This window comes from Poromitra crassiceps (assembly GCF_964638095.1).
Source record: "Poromitra crassiceps genome assembly, chromosome: 1".
Classification (NCBI taxonomy): domain Eukaryota; kingdom Metazoa; phylum Chordata; class Actinopteri; order Beryciformes; family Melamphaidae; genus Poromitra; species Poromitra crassiceps.
In genome coordinates this window covers 32,907,274-32,926,324 of record NC_139623.1, presented here as the reverse complement: position 1 = coordinate 32,926,324, position 19,051 = coordinate 32,907,274, and the positions used below count along the sequence as shown (strand labels likewise).

At 44.4% G+C, this 19,051-nt stretch overlaps 1 protein-coding gene across 1 annotated transcript in view; it reads left to right on the top strand.

Annotated features, from left to right (window-relative positions):
• Nucleotides 1–19,051, top strand: part of camkk1a (calcium/calmodulin-dependent protein kinase kinase 1, alpha a) — a gene marked incomplete at both ends in the record, with an annotated part of 83,052 nt that overhangs the window by 51,999 nt on the left and 12,002 nt on the right. Inside the window, 3 exons of the mRNA XM_083637765.1 lie at nt 690–889; nt 16,253–16,306; nt 16,713–16,786. Of these exons, the coding sequence (XP_083493891.1) occupies nt 690–889; nt 16,253–16,306; nt 16,713–16,786 (328 nt within the window). The remainder of the gene's footprint in view (nt 1–689; nt 890–16,252; nt 16,307–16,712; nt 16,787–19,051) is intronic.

Genomic DNA, 19,051 nt, shown 5'->3' with positions numbered 1-19,051 from the left:
TGCTGTGTAAGATGTTTACAACCAGTGACAAAACGTAAGGCACAATGATACAGTGTCTAGCCTAGCGACTTTGGGCAGAAGCATTCTTATATGACAAGTCACCATAATCTTTAAGACAAGGCAGCAAATAGCTGTTTTTGGCCAGACTAGTCAGTTTGCATCAACTTAAATCATTTAATTTGTATGTTTTTATACACCAAGTACAAAATTAGCTGAAGAGAGAAGAAGAAAAACATTATTATGGCCATTATCTCAAAATGATGTGTTCCCTTTTTCCCCAACTTAACCAAATCAAATCAAGAAGTTTCTTGACAAAATTTGTGATTTACAGAGGACTTACAAACATTTTAAATATCTTCTGTCATTTCTAGTTGATTGGTTATTTTACATGAAAAGTGAGATTCTTTGCCACGTGCATGATATTTCGTAAATAATTAATTACCTAAAACAATTACAAATTCTCTGTAAATGTATTTTGATGTGCAAATGTCTTGCATTTTTTAGACATATTGGTTAATTTGAACATGTTAATGACAAAATAAATAAATGTCCTAAAACAGAAACTATTTGTGTCCATATTCAACAATAACAAGTCATCCTGATTTTTCCCCTCTTCACCTGTGATGCCTGGCCTTCAGCTCTGTAGTATTTCTATGAATCTGATTGTACTGCCTCTCCTTCATCCTCAGTGCACTACCAGAAGATCGTCCACCGGGACATCAAGCCCTCTAACCTGCTGCTGGGGGACGATGGCCACGTGAAGATCGCTGACTTTGGAGTCAGCAACCAGTTTGAGGGCAACGATGCCTTGCTCTCCAGCACAGCTGGCACTCCTGCCTTCATGGCACCTGAGACGCTTTCGGACAAACGCAAGAGCTTCAGTGGAAAAGTGAGTTTCTGTGTGTGTGACGGAGACAGGAGAAATTGTGTGTGTGTGTGTGTACAGTATGCAATGTACAAGTTATGCTCTATCTGACATGCATACTAATAATTCATTTAAGCAATAGATCACGACAGGCTGTGGTATATGCTTATTATACCACACCTAAGGGTCATGCAAAAACTCGCAGCTCGCAGCATTTTAGGATTTCTCATTTTTGCAGTGAGTGGCTCCAACTGTGGTATATTGAATGTGGTATATGCTCAATATACAGTACCACAACTGTGAGCCAATCAGATTGCTTGATTTGAGAGAGCCATTTTATGATCTAATATAACCACTGTCCTGATTATCCACACTAACAGAGACATTAAAGTAATTATCTGTGCAGGTTTAGCCTGCAGTGGTCCGTCCCGGACTGAGCTGCAGCAGCTGCTGGCAGGCTGCCAGCCAAAGCCTCGCGATTTGAAAATGAGAATCATTAAACTGAAATGAGTTACAGGTGATACGGAACGGGCCGGCCCTCTATATACGGCCGCGGAAGTCGCATGGAACGTCATTCCAGCTCTCTTCCCCGTGAAGACCACTGCTCCTATACCAGCCGTATCCTTGTCAGAGTTTCACTCAACTGTCCATAGACAAGCCATCTCGGTAGTCGAAGGACATGTTATTCTGTTGGAATAAGCTGCCGTATATTGTTAATCTACGTCCGGGTAAGTCTTTGCCGACAAGCCCGTTCGTCTCTGTGTGTCTTAGCTTGACCATCAAAAGTTAAAGCGGACTTTTACAAACAGCTTAACGAGTCACATAGACAGTATTGGCGCAAGCGTGCTGTACTACGGTCTCGTTCTATAATGGTACGCCTACATTCCACTAGGTCCGTGTTCGGTCCGTCTGCGCTGCGGTACGGCATCGGAGCCGATACGTTTCCACTCTAATCATTGTGTCAACTCCCACCTACTCCGCTGCGTTGCGTGTGTACTCCGTCCCAGCAACGACGATCCGGAACTCTCCGAAAGAAATACGCAAGGCTTCTATTTTTCACGGATGACGGAGCAAAGCTGCAGCAAGTTGGGCGGAGCCAGGCATGAAATCAACAGGGCAGAGGTGCTTACAGCATTCAATATCAAGCCAGAGGACAAACATGTATGAGGAAAAGTTCATAATTGAAGTGGAAAACCACAAAATAATTTATGACACGACCCTTTTTACAAGGACAACACCAAGCAAGTCCACCCCTCCTCTGCTTCTCCAGTAGGGAACAATGATCTTCTGCCTGTTTGTCCCCACATACAAATTGGCTCGCACGATTTTACCGTGAGAACCTGTCGGTCTCGTCACTCTAGCTGTCTGGCGGAGCGGCGCCGTGACGGGCTCTGCACGCAGCCGGTTAGTGTTGGCGGAGCACAGAGCACGGATCAAAACCGGAGAACAGCCGCAACGCAACACAACCAGTGCAATCCCAGCATTAGTCGGCTGACATTAGCGAAAGCGTGTTAGACCATCTAAGCTGTTGTTCCCCTGTTGTTGGGGGGAGCGAGAGAGAGAGAATGCCGAGAGAGCGGGAGCGAAAGAGAGAATGCGCACCCACGGGGAAATGGGGGGAGCGAGAGAGAGAGAATGCAGAGAGAGCGTGAGCGAGAGAGAGAATGCGCGAGAGAGTAGGCTACTGCAGCGGGTGTGTCCCTAATGGCAATATACATTGAGAAGGACAAATCCCCTGCTCCCGGTGCTCCTAGGGGAGAGCAGAGCAAGGAACTAACCATTCTGCACTGAAACGGATATTGGTGTGATGGGTATAGAGACAGTCTGCATGTCTGGGAATGCCCACAAAATGTTAAACGGCTGGCGCGCGAGTGGGGTAAAACCGCCCATACAGTATATCTCATGGGCTGACTCAAAAAAAAAGACGGTGCTGCGGCTCTAAACTACATGTTTAGGGGTTCAAGAGCAGAACACAAGACGTCTGCTCAGATGTGCGTTTACTGCGGTGGTTAAATCCCCGATCGTGTCTGCCTGGGCTGGGCTATCAGCTAAATTCTAACTTTGCTGAATGGATAGAACGGGGTTTTTTACCCCACCCTGACCACGCCCCCAGCCAGGCTGAGCCAGCTATACCAGCGTCACTAGGCTCTTTCACACCGGCCTTGAAAGCCGAAAAAAAAATGGAAAATAGGATCCGCTCCTCCGATGTGAAAGTCATGAACGCGCGTTGGTGGTAAATTGTTATACGCCTTTTGTCCCGGGAGCAAAGCTTGTCACAGCACCGGTTTAGCAGGCAACCCGCCTCACTTGAAAGCGTCAGAGCAGCAAGGCGGAACAGTGCGAATGCTTCACTTTTGTGTTTTCTGCGCCTTGGGTTGGGTACAGTGTCACAAAGCACTTTTCACAGTTTGACAAAATTAAAAATGAAACCACTGACGCATCCAGGCCCCCCAATAAGGCCGAGGGCGCAGTGGAACAAAAAATGTCAAAAAGAAATAAAAGTGGGGAGCGACCTGTGGCCACCAGTGACCAGATGGCACAGTCAGTCGCTCCATCTCTGGGCTTAAGCCTGCCCGGTCCTCTCGCTGTCATGGCAGAGGCGTGGCACGCATGCACGGTTCATCCCTGGGTTCTGACCACTGTCACAAAGGGTTACAGGCTCCAGTTTGCAATGAAACCGCCCTCCTTCAATGGAGTGCAAGCCTCGGAGGTGACGGGGGAGGTGGCCCAGGCTCTGGAGGATGAAATCTCATCTCTCCTAGACAAGGGCGCAGTGCGAATTGTACCGGAGGGGGAGAGAAATACAGGGTTTTACTCCTGTTATTTTCTCATCCCAAAGAAAGGAGGCTCGCTACGTCCTATCCTGGATTTTCGTATCCTCAACTCACACCTCCGAAAGTACAAGTTCAGGATGCTCGCACACAACGTGCTGTTCCGCTCGATTCAACGGGGCGACTGGTTCACGTCAGTCGATTTGCAGGACGCTTATTTCCACATAAGCATCTGCCCGGGTCACAGGAAATTGCAGAGGTTCGCCTTCAGAGGCATAGCCTACGAATTTCAGACTGTTTGGGCTGTCACTAGCTCCCAGAGTGTTCAGCAAATGTGTGGAGGCAGCCTTGAACCCGATGCGAGCCAAGGGCGTCAGGGTGCTGGCCTATCTAGACGATTTCCTGCTATGTGCACCGAGCAAAGAGGAATCGGAGAGAGACACTCAGACACTTATGAACGGTCTAAACAGCTTGGGGTTCAGTGTCAATCACGCAAAGAGCGTGTTCTCTCCCACTCAAAATATTGTGTATTTAGGACTCGAGCTAAACACGGTTTTGTTTCGAGCTTTCCTGTCACAAGCACGAGTGGAAACTTTTCGCCAGCACCTGGCTCTGTTTCACCGGAGGAGCCCGGTTTCATTACGGGTCTGCCTCCGCATGACGGGGCTCATGGCATCAGTCATTTCAGTAGTGCCTCAGGGGTTACTGAAAATGAGAGCTCTCCAGAGGTGGGTGTCCTCACTACGCCTAGACGTGCGTCGTCACCTGAGGCGAGTAGTGGAGGTTTCCCCAGAGTGCCTCACAGCCCTTAGTCCGTGGCAGGACCCGGAGGTGTTTACCGGGTCATAGGCCCAATCCCAATTCTTTTCTTAACCCTCAATCTTAACCCTCAAGCTCAACCCTCAATCTTAGTAGCCCTCAAAACTAAGTGTTAAAGGCTATCTTGCGACTTTAAAATGGGACAGCCCTTAAAGGCAGATACGTCTTCAGACTGTGGGGGGCAGCAGTATGCCAAAGCTCCGTCCAGTCTGTCAATTCAAAAGGAGAGGAAAAAAGCATCCCTACAAATATTTCCTTGATAATATAGATGTAGAAATTACGATAACCATTGTATTATCTTAGTTTAAATGTCATTTTATGGATTTCCGTTTTGGACATTTGTTGTTGCTAACTATCGATAGTCAGCCGTGCTGGTGCGGTCAAGCCATATTATTATTATTATATTATATTATAACATTGCTAACGTTGCAACGTAGCCGAGTTAACACGGTCACCAGTTAAACCGAAACATGTTATCGGCACTGTTGGATGTTGTAACTACTGACTACCGTGTTCATGTGATAATAGTTTGCAGTTATCTCCCATGCTTTTTATCTAACGATCTATCATTAGATAAACACTGCAGTCAAGCCAGCCCTCACCTCGGAAAGCACGGTCATTCTAGCCCCCACTTGTGTTGTGGTGCGTAGCCTGGGAGATAACACTAGCCCGGTCATCTTACGAAAATGTCCGTGCAAACATTACACGTAGGCTGTATCTTGATAAAAACAACTCAACAACGACATTACCACCGAGAATTATGGCATTTCGTAACAACGTTAACAATGTTATAATATAATAATAACAATATGGCTTGACCGCACCAGCATGGCTACTGACTATCGATAGTTAGCAACAACAATTGTTGTTAGGATTCCAAAACGGAAATCCATAAAATGACATTAAACTAAGCTAATACAATGGTTATCGTAATTTTTACATCTCTATTAACAAGGAAATACTTAACTTTGTAGGGCTGCTTTTTTCCTCCTTTCGCCGCCATCTTCGATCTGAATGGATCTAGCTGATGACACGCAAGGGATTCTGGGATCACACTCACTGCCAAGGGTGGTCCTGGAAAATCTCAAAAGTAAGGGCCATACAGCCCTTAAACTTCACCCTTAACTCAACACACTGAGAATCGGGACAGCACTAGCACTTCGCGGGAGTGCGCATTTTTGAGACTGAGGGTTAAGATTGAGGGTTAAGATAGGAATTGGGATTGGGCCAAAGTCTTCCGTCCGACCTCTCAATAGTTCGACCACTCATGAGTTAGACTACCCAAAGATCCGCCCTATTATTTTAATCTCATAAATCCGACCTCCCAAAAATCCGACCGCAGTAAATTAGACAGTTACGTGGGACTCCAGAGAGAGAGAGAGAGATTGACGCGTTAATTGACGCGGCTCATTTGATGCGCTGCACTGCAGGCATCAGATAGGCTACCAAATACCAACAGCACAGAACCACAAGTATTTGGGGGAAAATGTCACTAATTTATATCACAATGAATGACCAATGAATAAAAAGTTGTTATATCGTAGTTTTGAGCCCCTGCCAGTCAGAGGTTGTTAATCTCCTACCTGTCTATCGAGCAGTGTGGGGAAAAAAGGCATTGCTGCTGCGGGAAGCAATCCAGTCTATCCAAACTTTTGCCGATCTCATCAAGACATGCAGCAGGGGAATATATTTTGGTAGCCCATGTGTTTGTGTTCTCACTTGTACAGACAATTGAGTCGCGTTGTTTACATGCATGCTAACTGCCGTGAGATTCATTTGTTTGGCGAGACGGGCATGAAAATGAGGGAAAAGAGAGAGAGAGAGGTGAGGTGGGGGTGGAGCGCTTTGGTCACTGCTGGAACCCCAAAAACGAAACAGGTTCGGAGTATGGCCAGGCGTCAAGGTGATTATCCTGCCGATAATCTTAATAATATCCTGTAGTGCGTGGTGCGCCACATTTACAAATCTTGTAGTGTGTGCATGTTTGAGAGCGCACAGAGAAATGCACAGACTGCTTCTGTTGGAAGTGCTGTATATAGGCGGATTTACGCGAGGTCGAACTACTGGGTATGAAATCCGACAGTCGGAATAATGGCGTTAAAATGGTCGGATTAATGGAGGGTCGACATTATGAGACTACAATGATAAAACTCGACGTAGACATCAATGGTCGGATTAGCGGGTGGTCGGAGTTATGTGTAGTCTGACCTATGGGGTGTCGTACTAACGCGTGGACCCCGTGTTTACCACCGGTGTCCCCATGGGGACGATTGTGTTGAGAAAGACTGTGATGACAGACGCCTTCCTCATGAGTTGGGGGGCGGTGTTCGAGGGCAGGGCCGTCAATGGGACATGGCCCCCCGAACTCCGTCTGGCTCACATACATTTCTTAGAACTATCAGCGGTTTTTCTGGCCCTGAAACAGTTCCTCCCCTTCTTGGGGGAAGTGTCATGTGTTAGTCAGGTCAGACACCACGACAACGGGGGCATACATAAACAGGCAAGGGGGCACTCGCTCCCTGAAGTTGCACACGCTGGCCCAGAGCCTGATCATGTGGAGCAGCGAGCACCTGTTATCACTGCGAGCGATTCACCTCCCGGGTGTCCAGAACAGCGGGGCGGATCTGCTCTCCAGGGGAAATCTCCTCTACGGAGAGTGGAGACTCAACCCCCTGGTATGCCACCAGATGTGGGAGAGATTCGGTCAAGCATCCGTAGATCTCTTCACATCGCCAGAAAACGCACAATGTCCGCTATTCTTTTCCATGAGAGGCGGGGGTGCGTCACTGGGGATAGACGCGCTGGCCCAGCAGTGGCCAGACGTGTTGCTGTATGCATTTCCCCAGATCAGCCTCAGCTCCCCGGTGTTGCTCCAGGTGAGCTGATGCTACTCAGCCAATCAAATCCGATTAGATTCTGCCTGTTCCTTCTCAGTGCTGCAGGCGAGAGTGTCAGTTACACACGGACGGAGTAGAGGCGAGAGACTAGATACATAGAGACAGACAGACAGACAGACAGACAGACAGACAGATAGATACATAGAGACAGACAGACAGACAGACAGACAGACAGACAGACAGATAGATACATAGAGACAGACAGACAGACAGATAGATACATAGAGACAGACAGACAGACAGACAGACAGACAGACAGACAGACAGACAGACAGATAGATACATAGAGACAGACAGACAGACAGATAGGGAGCTCACTTCTCTCAATAGAAAATGTGGAGGAAAGGGAATTTTCTAAAATTAAAGCACTTTTAAGATGCACATTTTTCCAAAGCACTCTGTTGTATGTTATTTTTAAATGCAGCCATTATTTTACTTGAAATGAGAAAGGAACATGTATTTATTATTAGTGTAGGCTAGCCTCTTCAATACGAGCGGCCCCTGTACAGGGGGCTGCGTGTGATGAGTGCAGTACAGACGACCTATGCTCACGCTAGGAAGCACCAATCCTAACTTGCAGCATACCAAAATGACGGGGAGAAACTCAGCTAAAAGCATATATCAAGCATTGTCACCCAAACGAAACACAATTCAAACCCCAAGAAATTATATGGCCATGTAACAAAAACACGAAAACAGTGTATGTCCAATTTAGTACTTCTGCTAATTTCAACACTTCAAGCAACCCAGACAAACAATATGTCCTTTGAAAGCAGAGACTCATAGATTACAGATATGTCTGCCCCATCACTGTGTGACGAAAACTCAGCGAACTAGCAGCCAAAGAGTTGCAAAAATAAACATATCAAAATCATAAAGTATGTCTTACCTTTGCTGTTTTGTGGTCAAAAGTTATATTCCAGCTCGAAAACACGCTACTAATGTATACTTCCATGACTCTGCGTTAGTTTGAAATGAGTCACGAAGGTCCTGGTTGTTTACATAAAGAGGAAAGGGTTTCTAGAGTGGAGTGTGCGATCTTGCTACAATATGCTATCTTTGGGTTTACTTCCTTCCGCTTCCTTCTGGATCGTCATTGGTGTTTCTAATGTGAATTTGGGTGCCGCCCCTCGAATCTCCTGACTCTGACTGGTTGATAGAGGTGTCGATCATCAAATTCGACCAATGGGTTGCCGAGTTATCCACCTGCGCAACGCCTCAGTCACAGCTGGGTAAATTTCAACATTACGCATTACGCACAGAGCGCACAGCGACCAAGACTACCAACAGGACTGAGGCGTTCTTTTGCTGTTTTTGCAAGCATTTTTCATCATTCTGTGACATATAACAACCTGTGCCTTCATCTAACAACATTGGCTGGGTTTCCCAAAAGCTTCTTAGCGCTAAGAAGCTAATTTAACCCTTCTTAAGGCCCCCTTAAGAAGCAAACGCGTTTCCCAATTGCTTCTTTATGAAGGCATGCGTTTCCCAAAAGCTTCTTAGCGCTAAGAAGCTTCTTTGACCCTTCTTAAGGCTCCCGTAAGAAGCCAACGAAGCCAACGCGTTTCCCGATTGCTTCTTAGCCTAAAATTATCTTCCTTTAAGAAGGCTGCGTTTCCCAAAAGCTTCTTAGCGCTAAGATGATCTTTCGTTAAGAAGGTTTTGTAAGAAGGGTCTGGGGCATTCTTAACACCTTCTTAACTCATTAAGTGCCATAGACGACCTAACTCGTCTTACATAATCCAGCGCTTAAGTGCCAAGGACGGACTAACTCGTCTTACATAAAGATTTATTTTTTTTGACAGTGGGACATCAATCAACCCCTTTTACATCTTCGAGATAACTATTTGGAGCAAGAGCATGTGTGTAATCTATTTTACCGACCACTAAGTGGCGACAGAGACCGAGAGAAGTCACAGCCACGGGACCCAAAAGCCACAAAAGCAGCCGCCTCCCGCGGAAATGGCTTGGCGATTTTACAGTCAGAAGCCCGGACACACACACACAGAACGGACAGAGATCCCTTCCCCCCAGAGCCGCGCAGCAACGCGCGAACACACACACACACACACACACACACACACACACACACACACACACACACACACCGCGGAAGCAAGCCATTCAAGGAAATGGCGACGCGATTTTACAGTAATCCATTTCAGACTCGTCTTGCCCGACAGGCAGACAGGCAGGCAGGCAGCAGCAACGCGCTTCTGACACGCCCGCTGTTAGAGCCAGGAGGAAGGAGGAGAAGACACACGGAGGGAGGAGTTTGAATGAGAGGGGTGTTTCCTGTTGTTATGGAGGAAATTACTGTTCAAAACTATTGTTTAGAATGTCTGACGGTCTTACTGATGCCAAAAATGAATGGTTAAAGTGACTGTTTCACAAAAAGCCATTTATCTCTGAATAAATTTCCAGACGCTGAAACCATGCTGTACTCAACGGCTAATATCTACATAACTACTAACTCTGCAAACTAACTCTTTTAGACAGAGAAAGCACACATTCTATTAGTTATTTTTAGATGATTGATGTTCATGAATTCTTAACAGAAAAGAATCCTCGGCTGTTCTAAAATGAGCCAGAATCGTCAAAAACACCCCTGGCACAACTTACCTACAGGAATGAAAACATGGCTGGCATTCAATGTGTTAATGACGAAACACTGGCAGATCCAACCGCGTCAGGCAAAAGGAGATACTTGTGTCCACTGTTCCTCTTGTGTTTTTCCCTTTTTCCTTTCTTTCATGCACCCTTTAGTGTTTAAAATTGGGGAACACTTGAAAATCTCCCCTGTATGTATGGTTACTTGTGTTTTAAATGTTTTACCGTAGGCTATATTCCTCTAATCAGAATGGATTCCTTTTATAATAAGAATCTTGTGGATTTATATAGCACCTTTCACAGAACCCAAGGTCGCTTAAATTCTGTAGTGTTTCTCGCAATTTTGTTGTATGCTGTGTATATAAAGCAATTTGAACTGCAGTCCATGTCTGAAATAAATAATGTTTAATAGAAGAAGTTCTTGTTTAACATGACCACGATTAGGTTATTCTACAACAGTGTTTCTCAACCACTGGGTCGTGGCCCACTGGTGGGCTCAGAGTGCCATCAAGTGGGCCGCAGAGGACCTCTCACATCGAGATGGTGGACAGCTCCAGTTAAGATGCTTCTTAACTCATTCTCTGCCAAGGACGTACCCGGACGTACTTTTAACAATGGCGTTCTGTGCCAAGGACGTACTCGGACGTACTTTCATGTTTTGGTTGTTTACATTACATCAGACACTTTCCCAGCCTGTGACATTGTTTCAAGTCAAACTGATAAAAGGAACCCGCTAGTTTAGTATTTATAGTATAGTCACCCATTTAGCAGTAATCTATTTAGCAGTAGCTAGATGAAGAGAGGCGGTCGCGCGGTGGCCGGCGTGGCCGCAGCGCTGCTGGGCGTCCTCAAGGCCCACACTTGGATTCCCCTGGGCCCAGTTCCAGCACGCACCCCGGTCCACGCCAGCGGACAATCGAAGAGACCATGGGGCTTCGTCGTCCCGTGCCCCTGCCCAGGGTCCAGATGGAGCCTGTGGTCGAAACAGAGTCCGACCCAGAGTTCTCGGATGGCGACGATGGCGAGGAAGACGCCAGCGTTTATTTTGTTGTTGCTCCACGACGGAGCGCCAGGGCGACGAAGGCTCCCCTTCACAGCGTTCTGATCCGTCTGACAGATGAATTGGAGGAGGAGGGAATGGGTGCCACTTCGAGAGAGCGATGACGATGGTAAGAAATAGCCTATTTTTTGTATCGCGTTTGAGATGAAATGATCACACACAGCCATCTGTGTCACATAAACATTTCAAAGTTTACAGCACTAACGTAGCTATTGTGTGATCTTCTGTGCTAACGTTAGTTATGAGAGGTAACGTGATAGCAGGTAACGTTACAGCACTCGTTATTCCTGTGTGTGTGTGTGTGTGTGTGTGTGTGTGTGTGAGAGAGAGAGAGAGAGAGTGTGTGAGTGTGACCACATAAGGGTTCATTGGTTCCATTTGTTTATGCTTTTATCAAGCTAAGCTAAAAATCCACATGGCAACTGTAAAAGTAAATTATTTATTTGATTTTGTGCACATATTTATCATACTTTGATATTTTGTGTTTTCAGACTCTGAGTCGATGGAGGCGCAGTCCAGTCCTAGTCCCAGTCCTGTGTGTAGTCCTACACCACCTATTTCGGAAAGACCATGTCTCGAAATAGGTTCCAACTTATTCTGAGGTTCTTCCATTTTACTGACAATACTGTAGCAAGGAGGCTGCGGCCAAGCCTCATCTGTCAAGAAACCCCAGGGGCCAGACTCTCTCTCTCTCTCTCTCTCTGTAGCCGCTCACTGGGCGGGATGGACCGACACAGCTCCCTCAAATACATTCTCTTATTTTTTATTTTTTATTTATTTATTTGGGAAAACAAATACTGTATATGTCTGATGTGTCACTGAGGCAAAAAATAAAAGGCTCAAAAGAGAGTTCTGCTTGAAACGGTGTCCTTCACTAAAAACCTCTTTTTCTCCTATTTCTCTTCCGAGGAGGGCATTTTTAGTGAAAACAAGCTAACTTCCACTGCTTGTAACTAAACAAGGAAACATGGTAGAGTTTGTTTTTTACAAGGGGTAAGAAGAGAGTCTCTGCTTTATTGTGAGATATGTTGTGTAATTTTATTCCTAGCACAGAATATTCTGTGGGTCCTGGAAGATCAGGAAATATGCTCAAAATCCTGGCACTGGGAGCACACAGACCGAAATGACCCTGGCAGAGAATGAGTTAAGAGCCTTCTTTTTTCCTTTTTTCTTCTCTTCTGTTAAGAAGGCGTTTGGGAAACACTTCTTTGGAGCCTTCTTAACTCCTTAAGAAGCTTCTTAACACCTTAAGAAGCTTCTTAACTCTTAAGAAGCTTCTTTGTTGGGAAACTCAGCCAATGTCAGGCAGAAAAAAGGAAAAGGTTTTCAACAGAGGAGGTTCTATATGCTTGAACAAGATGGTGGGGCTAATGTTTACCTGGAGGACTCATCGAGGATGATGAGGATTTGTGCACGCAGCTGATCCGTAATTATGGCTCTGGTGAATCTGATTCGGATTATATTCCATTGGAGAGGTATGTAATCTCTGTGTTGTTATGAATTACTTATTGAATTTGTGTTTTTCTTTACCAGATTGCCCTGCAATGAATTGAACGGGTTCAAACTTATTGTTGCTATTATTCTACCAATGTTGTTACATGTCGGTTTGGATCTACATTTCATTTTCAAAACGACAGCAAATTATTTAATTTATTTTTCCTCTGGTTCCACAGTGATGATGATGATGATGAGTATACATTTTCTTCTGAGCCTGCTGGCCCATCCACATCTGCTCCAACTCTGCATCACCCTCCCCCACTCCAAACACATAAGTGAGTGGAGTTAGATTTTCAAAACAAGGATAAATAATAATAATAATAATAATAATAATAATAATTCTGACTCTATATTTCTTTCTTTATTCCACAGGGGGCTGCACAGTCCTGGTAGTGAACCAGTGGCTTGTGTAAATAATAATAATAATAAACTTTATTTGTCTTCATTTCCATTGTATTGTCTTATTTGAATGGGAAAATGTATAGAGGTCTGGGTGAATTTTCAAAATGAGTTAAACCCAGTTGTATTTGGATGTGATGAATAACCATAGTGATATATCAGTGAAATATAATTAGTTTTCCAGCCTGGTACCTGAGAAAGGTCAAATGGCACATATGGTGCCCAAATGTGCCCAAATGGCACATGTGGTGATTCTGCCTGGACATGCCTGTGGTAAAACATCTGTACAAGTGCTCAGGTTCTTTTTTAGCATCTACTTTTGCACAGTTACTCATCAGATATTACTTTACTACTATCCCATGATTCAAAGCTGGTTTTCACTCTAAATAATGTTGTTTTTTTTAGGCGGAGATAAAAAATTAAATGTTCTACTGTGTTCTAGATTAATTTACTCTGACACAGTAACACATATCTTGATTTCTGTAGTAATCTCATAGGTTTTAGCTTTCTTTTGAGACCAAGATTATTCATACACCCCTTGTAGTTGTGAAGTTATACTCTATTTATTTTGGGTAAGTCATTTCGGATAGGAGGAAGAAGAAATAGGCCTCGTGATAAAGAGGCTAGTTGTTTATAATTAATCAAATTAAATATGAAAACTGTAAATAAACATTGTTGATGTTTATTTTGATTTAACAGTCAGTCGTTGACTACATACAGACATTGTACCATTAGGCTACTGCAATCATTGCAGTAGCCTAAGTTCAATGGCACTGAATCATAACGCAAGCTACGTTACAATTTTCCGGACCTTTGCTTGAGGACATTTTCTCTAACTGGACCTCTATTCATTTTAATTGAGTGCCCCTGTTCTAGACAGTTTGTCTATGGTTCGTAGTTCGTACTGCCTGATGGCTGCCTCTGAGTATCATAGTCTAATCAGCCGCAGTACCGGGTCTGTATAGTCCTTTAGAAGGATTAGCAGGTTGAAGATCGCCCCCTGACCACTCACCATTCACTTTCACTTTCGGGAGCAGGTAGGCCTACTGTAGGCAGCTGCAGGTATGGCACAGCACGGCAATGCGTTCTCTATGGGCTCTAACGCGCTTTCGTCATAGGTAAAATAACTGACGCGTTCCAACGTGTTTATGCGCTTTTAACTTGAATTTTTAATGTGTATACAACATGGATGCTAAAACTAAAGCTGGAGGCAATATGAGGGAAGTTTGATAGAGATCAGAGAATGCTGCTGACCACAAGGTTACTGTCTGTATTTCTGTAATGTGCTCTGTGATTGAATGCTTGCTAATCTGTTAGCCGTATGATTCAAGTTGTAGTGTGGGGACTTGCTTGCTTAAGGGCTGGAGTGGACGATAATTCAATATAATATTTTATTTTCTTTCAGTGGGATCATATTGTGATATGAATATATATATATATATATATATATATATATATATATATATATATATATATATATATATATATATATATATATATAGCCCCTGATAGGAATATATTTTAATATTGTGACACATTTCTGCTGTCTAAATTTATGACAAGCAAATTTTACTTAAAAAAATATATGTAAAATGTTGTATGGTAGGAATATTTATGCTTTTTTTGCTATGGTATAGAGGGTATGCATGTGATGTCACAGAGGCAGAAGTCACTGTGGGGTCACGCCCACTGAGTCACAGCAAGACTGAGCTTGAATGCAGTAATCAGCCTAGATAAGTGACAACTGCTGCTCAGGGAGGAATTTGACACTCATTTTGACACTCGTTCCTGATTGAGGGGGCGTGTTCCAGTGGGTGTGCATACCCTCTATTGTTTAGGAAAGGTCCATGTGTTTGGTATTGTGAGAACATTAGAAGCTACTTTGATTTAGCCTGAATATTAAATGCCAATTCATCACCAGACCCCCCTCCGGGTGAAATGATAGATGAAATCCCTCCCTGTAGCTTGCTGAGCTCCTAAAGTCCTCACTCCTCCTGTCACCCTCCAGTTAGGGGTGGGAATCACCAGATGCCCCACAATACGATATTATCACAATACTAGTATTGCGATGCTAGTATTGCGATATATTGAGTATTGCGATGTTGCAATATATTGTGATTTATTACCTTTTTTCAACTGCAAATGATGTCCCCAAAGGAAAAAACGTTGACAACATCTGTTTTAATGTTCTAATGAGATCAAGTTTCCAGTCTGTTCATCTCACTTCAATCATTTCTATTGCAGTAAAATGGGATTGTCAAGCAGACAGACTGACCAACACTGTCATAAAACCATGTCATAAATGTTGCATGCACTTGACATTTTGTATATTAAAATATCACAATACTTTGTATTTGATATGATAGGATATATTGCCCACAGAATATTGGGATACTATGCTGTATCGATCCCCCTCCCCCCCACCCCTACCCTCCAGTGTTTTTAAGTAATCAGGTCAAGGACCTTTTACAACAAACCAAGTGATTCTGAAGCAGCTTTCAGTGGTAATCACCAGTGGCATATTGATTTGATTTGGTCATGGAAGGGCCCTACATGTCCAGAAAAGAGGGCCAGAATAGAAGATTGATTGCAGACAAAAAGCCATCAGGATCTAAGAGCCTCAAGTGCCTCAGCCCGCCGTTCCCTCAAGCTTTTCCAGTCAGAGAGCCAGTTTCTTTCTGATGTGTCTCATGCTATTGCTGATTTGGATTTGTTTGACCCTCATTATGCACCAGATTTTGTGATTTTGGTATAATTTCACACTTGAAGGAGCAAAGCTTCTGCACACCTAAAAATGACAGGTGCGTCGGAGGAGGGAAAACCTGACTGAATCAAAAGAAAATAACTCCCGCACACTGTCTCCAAATGCAAAAGGTTTAACACTGAAATATTTAATTTCGGAACACTCTTATATGTCATTTCACTTTTTAGTACAGTAGCTGAAAAACTGTCTCTTGGAAACCTAGTAGTATTATGGCCGTAGAACAGGTTGGTCACACACTGATAAAAGATTGACCATGTTCAGTTTTATCAGTCCATATCCATCAAGCAATAGAAGCAGAGTGCTGGGCAAGCTGGCAGCCTGCTACTCAGGAAGGGAAAGAGGCTGGGTGGAAGACACAATGATGGATAGCTGCAGCCACAGTCTAATGTGTCTCTATTCTATCTGAGTGCAAATCCACCTCTGAGGGGACTAGACTGGAGAATTCCCTGCAAAAGTGAGCTTGGCAGGCACTCTGCATTGATTTGTGTGCACACGGCAGCTTCGGCCTGCTCCTCAATTTGTTGTCTGCCTTATTTCTTATTTAACCTCATTGTTGGCACTTTCTTCCAGGCACTGGACGTGTGGGCCATGGGAGTGACTCTCTACTGCTTGGTCTTTGGGAAGGCAAGTCTCTATGTCTTCTCTCTGGCTATCACCTGTGAGACCAGCTGGCCCACAGCAGCAGGAGAGAGGCTGGAATAGACGTAGGCTTCGTAGAACCTTGTGCTTGTCAGCAGCACCTGTTGTGTGCAAATGATCATTGATCATTGATCATTGATCAATAGGAACACTAGAAGACTAGCACTCCCCCTCCCCCCGCATTTTTTATTATTGTTTTATGTTCAATACAGCAACCGCCGAGTAGCATCAGTCATAAGGCTAGACGCTGCTGCCAATCAGTGTACTGCAGTTGTTTTTGTCCTGGCTGTCTCTAGGGATACAATTTTTCTCTGGCACAGCAACGATTTAGTGTCCAATCCTTTTTTCTTTTTTCTTTTTTTTCACTCCCTCTCCTCTCTTCACCTTGCAGTGCCCGTTTATTGACGAGTACATCCTGGCTTTGCACAACAAGATAAGGAGCAAGTGTGTGGAATTCCCGGAATCGTAAGTCCACCCCTCTCCTCCACTCCTCATTTGATTGAAAGAGATGGCAGCAATGTTTCAGCCAACTCCACTCTGTTACATTATGTAATTCACGTTACATTGTTACATGTTATTACCATCACAGCGGTGAACCCCATTCTCATATCTCTCCTTCACTTACAGTCACAGACATGCGAAAGCTAATTGCACACGGTACAATTCAATCGGTGAATTTCAATCGCACATGATCCAGCCTTGAATAAAGCAAAGTGGAGCGTCGTCAGGAGCCTGGAGGCTTCTCCTGCTCTCCCTTCCCCCTAGCAGGTGAAAGAAAAGCACAGAGGTCTTCTGGGGTGAGGAACACAGAGGAGACGGAAAGAGAAAATAGGCAGCTAGGCAGAGATGGTGGTGTTGGTGGGGGATACAGAGAGACTGAGGGGAATGAAGTGATCATGTACAAATACAGCAGATGTGAAGGAGCGAAGAGTGGCGGCTGGAGTACGTGTTAAGACAGCGTGTCATATGGCTAATGAGAAGCGTCTTCTCAAGACACTCGGTCGCTGTGTGGAAAGCCAGTTCACCCTCCTCTCTAACAGAATATCACAGCACCTAATGGAATCATCTCCACACAGAACAAATCAATGTCAATTAGCGGCTCCTTGACCTTTGACCTCCCCAACCGCTGCTGTCAGCATAGGGTCAGTGAGGAAGCACCTCTTTATAGTGCATATAAGGTCCTGCTAACACTGTGACCAATGGCTGAGCTTTCTCTACTTCATTATGATACTAATGATTACTGCCACATCACTGCTGTGACTTCCAGTACTGTAGATATCACTTTAGCTCACTGTCTCAGATCCCTTATGATCTTCACTTGCCTTATCTTAACACGTTCACTGCCAATGGCGAGTTGACTCGTCAAAAAAATTCCAACGGTTGACTGCCAATGACGAGTTGAGACGTCAAAAAAAAAAAAAAAAAAAATTTGACGGTGCTACGTGGATCAATGCCCCCCACGTCTCCTATAAAAATATTGGAGCTACCGAACGTGTACAACCCATTCCACCGACCCACTAAGTGGCGACAGTGCTCTCCATTCTAGAGGAAGGCAAGCAAAAAGCAGTGTGAGGAAGCCATTCTCATGAAAATGGATTGGCGAAAACGCTTTCGCGCTTGGGAGCTGGCGGTGGGGTTTTGCAAATTTGCATAATAGATTACGGGTGGAACACACTTTGAAACACGCAGCATAAATAAGACCAGAATCGCAAAAGCTTCATCAAAGCTCTCAGAACCCCAAGAAACGAGCGAGCCCATCCATCCAGACTTGCCAAGCGGCCGCCAGCAGACAGGCACAGCAGCAGCAAAGCAGTGAGCCTGGTGACGCGAGGTTACAGCAGCAGCAGCAACGAGCTTGTGACACGCCCGCTGCAGCCAAGAAGAACACACACGGAGGGGAGGGGTGTTTCCTGCTGTTATGGAGGAAATTGCTGTTCAAAACTATTGTTTAGATGTCTGACGTCTTACTGATGCCAAAAATGAATGGTTAAAGTGACTGTTCTATCGAATTTCACAAAAAGCCGTTTATCTCTGAATAAATTTTCAGACGCTGAAACCATGCTGTATTCAACTGCTAATGCTTACATAACTACTAACTCTACAAACTAACTCTTTTAGACAGAGAAAGCACACATTCTATTAGTTCTTTTGAGATATTGTGTGTTCACAAAATCCTAACAGAAACGAATCCTCGGCTCTTGAAAGATGAGCCAGAATCCTCAAAAAAACCCTCTGGCAGAAGCTAACTACAGTTTTGAAAAACGGCTGGCAGTGAATGTGTTAAAGGGCGTGCTGCCCTCCACAGCTATCTTGAATACATTAGGCTTTGGGAGAGTTTGCGTTTTATGTGTCAACTTACCCTTTAAAGGATGGGTTTTCCGTGGGGAATATGAATATATATTAAATCTCTTTCGTAACTCCTACGAAAATGCCTTAAAATGCATGAAAAAAAAATTATGAAGACATCTCCCGACATATATACTACCATTTACATTTGGTGCAATTTGGAGGCAATTTTATTTTCGATTTATTTCTTCTTCTTTGTATCTTTTATTGTCGAAGCCTTCTTCTTCTTCTTCTTTGAGTTTTATGGCGGTTGGCAAACATATATGTGCATTACCGCCACCTACTGGAGTTTGATATCAGCCAAATGCCTGAGGGGTGGGCATGAAAACGAAGGCCACGCGAGCCCAGTGCATTGTGGGAAATGTAGTAATTAGAGTCCCCGCA